At 39.0% G+C, this 6,147-nt stretch overlaps 1 protein-coding gene across 1 annotated transcript in view; it reads right to left on the bottom strand.

Annotated features, from left to right (window-relative positions):
• Positions 1 to 964: 964 nt before the first annotated feature.
• col13a1 (collagen, type XIII, alpha 1) overlaps positions 965 to 6,147 on the bottom strand; it is a 116,722-nt gene continuing 111,539 nt past the window's right edge. Inside the window, exon 38 of the mRNA XM_031579553.2 lies at positions 965 to 5,888. Coding sequence (XP_031435413.1) covers positions 5,856 to 5,888 — 33 coding nt within the window. The 3' untranslated portion in view covers positions 965 to 5,855. The remainder of the gene's footprint in view (positions 5,889 to 6,147) is intronic.

Here is a 6,147-nt window from a genome sequence, read left to right as displayed (position 1 = left end):
GAATAAATGAACTAAGATCAGATAATTGCTTCTTCCCCCATTAATTATCTAAATGGCAATCCAAAGGAAACTACTGTATCATAAGGAAAACTAAATAACGTTAACCCTTGAATTGGAAGCATACTTTTTCAAAAAAGAGAAGACACTAGCTTTAAAATTGCATGGTCAACATATGAATATGTCTATATTACTAGATACATGATTTATCGAGATTTATCTAGACATAATTTATATCAAAACAATTTTATAATTCGTTATTTTAATGAAACCAGATCAGTAACCAGTTGAATCTATAACATTCAGCCTTTCCCTCTTAGCTGTGAAATAATGAACAACATTGATTTAATAGTAAGCATTGACTAAACTCTTGAAGAAACGCGTTGCTACAAACACTAATCTCACCTGCATTTACTTCGCGGTCTCTTTCCGAGTGTAGAGTCGGTATATCATCTCATTGATCAGCGAATATTCGTGTTTCATTTAGCAGCATTTTGTCCACAGCCTCCTCAGTGGAGAACTAGACGCCTTACGCTCAGGACGATTGTTCAGACTGAAGTGGCGGGTTGAAGCCGAGGATGTGCGTGCAACACCATTTAAGAGAGTGATGACAAAACTACGCCCCCTAGTGGTATTAAGGGGTTTCACAAGATGCAGACCTGGTTATTGAAAGTTATAAAAAATATGTGCGTAATGTATTTCCTGAAAACAACTATGATTAATAAAAAAAGTGCAAACAATATTTCTCCATTGAATTCTTGATTTATGAATATGTTTAATTTAATCTGTAACATTTCATTCTTTTAGTAGCCTACTTGACATCTGAATAAAAAATGACATTACTGTCAAATATTGTGACAAAAAGGCCAGAGAGAGAGAGAGAGAGAGAAAGAGAGAGAGAGAGAGAGAGAGAGAGAGAGAGGCGGGGGTGGGGAGGTAGGCAGAGACACTCAGACTACCATACAACCACTTTCGACTGAGTTTAATGTTTCTGACATTTGATAATGATGATCACAGTGAATCTAAAGAAAATAAGTTTTACATCTCAGTTCAATGCTTAGCTTGCAAACATTTCAATAGAGAAGTAATGTGAACTGTACTGTAATGTTGTGTCTGTCACACAGTGATCTCTCCAATAGAAACGCGGAGGACATAGGTGGCTGTCCACTCAGGGTGCGGAAATAGTGCACAGGACCCAAAGCATGCAGGCGATCAGTCAGTAAATTACAAAAACAAAAACCAACATCATTGTAGTAAGTAAGTAAATCATTGAAATAAATGCCCTCAAATTCATTTACAGGTACAGTTATGGTTTTCACTGGTCTGAAAAGCATGAAAATACAAAATAATCAAGCATGGTTCATTTAAAATATAATACATCTTTATCTCTACATAACACATACAGTACATAATACAATTTACATTTAAAGTGCAAATATATAGTTTTTTTTGTCAAAAATGAAAATGCTTTAAGACCTACTTTCAGAATTACATCATTACTGGTCCAAAGTCGTTTGTATTTTTAAGAAAAAAACTACACATTGCATCTTTAAACAGTGAAAATTAAATGGAGTCTTTGGTGAACTACAGTGAGTTAGTTATCCCAAATGCCACTTTTTTTTTAAACAAACACAGAAAGTGAAAACTAAAGTGATGTTTTAGGAAACACTTTGAATGCATAAAGCATACTGGCATCAAAGTACAATGCACAACAGTTCAGTTTCAACTCAGATTCAGATTCAACTCAACAGCATCTGCTAAACAGCAGCATGCTGCTAAATCGTTTCATCAGTATCAATGTGTACTCTTCAAATATCAGCACCATCCTGGTTTCTCAATCCTATACATGTCATTATGGTCACCCAGAATCACAATATATATATACGTAAATACCTGCCTGTACTTACTCACTTATTCACACTACAGCTATTTACAGCATTACCAGGCACGTGTTTAGATCCACACTCAAGAAGAGAATAAAAAGCAGTTTGTATATGTTTACAAGCTAACTCAAAAAAAGCATTCTTAGATCAATGCAATCGTGTTAAAGGGTGCAGTTGTCTGATTTTGTTGTAAAAATAAAAATGTTTCATTGCTAGAAATAATGAAGTAATTCTGAATGAATTCTGAGTGAAAAGATAATCCTCTTTTTTGCAGGTTTTGTTTGTTTTCAAATGTTTTTGCTGCATTTAGTCACATTGTTCAGCCCATGAAAAATTTAAACAAATGCAAAACACCTTGGAGACTGAGATAAGATGCATGGGTATGACTCATACCCCCCATACCTTCAGAATTACATCATCATTGTTAGCCTAGCTGTTTTCCTCTCTTTGCTACAGAAAAACGTTCAACTACATCTAGTGTTCACGTTTCTTTAATATATCACATGAGGAGTACAGTGTGCACAAAAGATCAAATGAGACAGAAGCACTGAACAAGTGCTCGCTCTTTGCTCTTGGGAAATGTCCTGCGTATTAAAAGAAAAGTCATGGTGTATGAACATCATACACCTTTGCTCAAAAACATGTGGTTAAATCACGCTATATTTCTACTGATGTGCAAAATCTCTCCTCCTCAAATATACGCAATGCAACGTACCTAAACCCAAATGCATACATGCCCTGTTTTGTAAAAATTATAACTCCATTACTTCAAAAGGAAATAGGGGGGATAAAGTTACCCTCTTATTAAATGAACCCTCAAGTATCCAAAATATGAATGAACGATAGCATGTCACCTGACACTAAATCAGGTACTCGTGGTAGCTGAGTGATCTAGTTGACATCCACCTGTCACTATTTCATCATAGCAGTTTATGGAAGAGGAAATAATCGACTTAGTGTGCGCTCCTTGTCTAATGATTTCCAAGCGACTTTTCCCATTCGTCTTTTACAAGAGATTTTGAATTTTTAACTGTGTTAAACTTGATCAATTCCAAGGTGATGGTGTGGTATTGGGAGCTGGTAATTCTGATTCGGGGGGGGGGCGGGTCTGTGGCAGATCTGACCCCAGTCTAAAACAGAGACTGATCCAATTTGGGATCATTCAATGAAGACTGCGGACTAAACATGCATTAAAAAAAAGCATCATAATTCACATCTGCTTAAATAATACAATAATAAACAAATACCAATACGTTATAATATTCTAAATCTCACATCACACTTCTGGATGGTGTCTAATTTTGACAGCATGCTTTTCATTGCAGCTTTTGATTCAAGAATGTCCAAAAGGTTTCAGGGAGGCTGAGAGAATGCCCAAACATATTGTCAAACAAACATAAGTGAAAAAACAGGTATAGCCAAATGATAAAGGCTTTTTCAGTGGACTATGCTGGGGACTCTCTCCTCATATTCTTTTTTTAACAAGATGTGTGCGTGTGTGTGTGTGTGTGTGTGTGTGTGTGTGTGTGTGTGTGTGTGTGTGTGTGTGTGTGTGTGTGTGTGTGTGTGTGTGTGTGTGTGTGTGTGTGCGCGGTGTTCTTTCTACGTTTGGTTTCTAGAGTTTGTGATGTCATTTATTTAAATGAGCATGACAACTCAACCGTGGTGTTACTTTTGGGGGTCGTCAGCATTACTCTGCAAAGAATGTGAATGCAGATATATGTACACGGGAAGGCAAATTTAAGGAGTTTTCATAAGCACCCCCTTGGTTTTTGTCAATTACAGCAGTGTGAAATTATTTACACTATCTTCAGTCAAGTTGTAACGACAAGGTCAGTGATCAAATGTGCATGCTGGTTAAGTTCTGAGCAGGTCGGAAGGCAGGTGTCGCTACGACAACAGGAATGCTTCTGTGCATTAGGCTTTCGGAAAAGAAAACAAAATAAAACAAAAAGAGAGAAGAGTGGTAAATACATGAAAAAGAGCAATAAACTGCCCCTCTGTAGATGCTGATAGAGGTGAAATCCTACCCAGAGACACTCTACAGTGCTAATGTCTTTGGCTAACACTGGGAGTGAACAGAGATGGCGTGCAGAGACTCTGTGCTGCAGAACATTGTTGAAACCAACACTGGTGCCACTGATAATGATGGTACCATCCTCTATTTGCTCTCCGTGATCTCAGGAGCAAACTGGCATTAAACACATCAATTTCAGTCCCAGCTTAGTCTGGATAACTGGACAACTGATGGCAAACCATCGTTTCAATACACAGTGAATACAATACATCAGTGTTGGCGTTCTCCCCGTGGTGTTTGAGTGAGTCGCTGAGAGCCCTACACATCATCACAGTGGTGACAGGGGTACGCTCAGTGTTTCCAGGACAAATTTAGCACGGCTAAGTGTCTCAGCTGTTCCAGCTCCTCCACACAGCACAGAGAGGCCAAATGCCTCCAATCCTCAGTCACATTCAGACAACTAACTCCCTTTGTCTTCGTCAGTAACACGTGACTATGTCACCTGACAAACAAATGTAATGAAAAATGACACAAAATGAAGAAGAAAACAACATCGTAAATGAACAATTGAGATAGAAATGAAAAAAAGTCTCCACTAGAGTAGACAACAACAATAACTCCAGCACACGCTAGCTGCCCAACCATGACTCTGCACGAGTACTGTACTTCCTGCTGCAGTTACTCACAGATGAAGGTAAAATTCTGCACTGAGAAAGAAACTATGCAACTGTATTGTAGACCTAAAATGGCAGCGTGGTACTTCACTTCCTCTCAGAAGGATCTTAGTAAATCACCTGTTATACTAATGAATGGAAGTAATGATGATAATGACAACTGATGTAAATCATGCAGGAAACACTTTTTACATGGATTTGATTCAGAAATCATGAATGTTGTCTGTGGCATCTATAATTTCTATGAGAGATCATGCAGTAGTGTTTGCACGAATAAACCCCCTCCTACTGAAATTCTCAAGACGTAAAACACCTGTTGTGTGTAGTACTATAATAATAAGCTTGAGTCTCGCTATGTGAGAACATGTCTGTTAGCCGGGGTCCAGGCCTAAGGGGAACCTTCGGCTGATGGGCAACTATCATGTCAACAGCCAATGGAGTGAAACGAATGACAACTACTACAAACAGCCCCTCAGGAATACACAAAGTGTTCCTGAAGTTGAGTAGCTGGCTATGGATTTGTGACAAGTGACTACAGCTTGTGTGGTGCTCTGTTACTGTAAAAGAGCTCTGAGCTCTCTCCCTTATCAGTAGATCTTCATCCTTTCTCCTCATCCTCACCTGACGGCTACCCTGCAGGACCCTGGCTAGCAGAAGGCAGTGTGGGTCTGACATCAGGAATCATGTGAGAAGAAAGCTTTTTGGTGTCTGTGGTTAAAGGAGTCACGGCCCGACAGAGGCGACTCTGAGGCACACCTGGACATGACCCTGATACGGCACACAGTCGCCTGCTAATCGAGCGTGCATATTCAGGTCATCGGCCGGTTCTGTGAGCTGCACTGAATTCTGGGATCACAGTAGCTTGCATCAAAATATAGAAAAAAATTAAATAAAATGAAGTGAAATTATAATACTCTATAAAAAGTCTTTCACATAGTGAACAAAATCAGAAAGTCAGACAAAAGGTCATACAAAAATGAAATGCATCTTGCGTTTTTTTCTGTAGTTTTTTTTCTGTCAATGTCAATGAAGCCTTTGATAGAGAACATAAAGGTCATAGGTCATATCCTCATTTTTGCTTTTAAACGAGAGGTCAGCCAGCCCACATTGCCCCCTTGTGGTACCAGCCAATATTGCAGGCTTTTCACTCAGTCTGCAGGGAAATCCGTTGGCATGGCAATCCCAGTGGCGAATCAGAAACTCAAAGATTATCTCCAAAATTCTCCTCAAGTTTCCTGTTGTAGTTTTATGTGAAGATGCGGCAGCAACTGCTGTCGGGCCGAGTTACTTCTTAGCAAGCTGGAAGGGATTCTGGCCCTTTCAATGGCAAGAAGAAAAACATTAGTACACCTGTCACACAGCTAAGACCAGGACATACCCATGCTTTTGCTCCATTTCTATTGTTATGAGTAGCAGAAAACTACAGAGAATGATCACCTTTGGTCGGACTTATCACTACATCTGGACTCACTCATGAATAGCTCAACAACATAATATGACACACAGGCATGTGTTATAGCGGCAGGTCATTGTTTTTGTATTTTGCCACGGCAGTCTATTAGTGTGTTTGTAGCTC

This window comes from Clupea harengus, chromosome 13 (assembly GCF_900700415.2).
Source record: "Clupea harengus chromosome 13, Ch_v2.0.2, whole genome shotgun sequence".
Taxonomy (NCBI): Eukaryota; Metazoa; Chordata; class Actinopteri; order Clupeiformes; family Clupeidae; genus Clupea; species Clupea harengus.
Note: the sequence above shows the minus strand (reverse complement) of the source record. Positions and strands in the feature narration are given on the sequence as shown.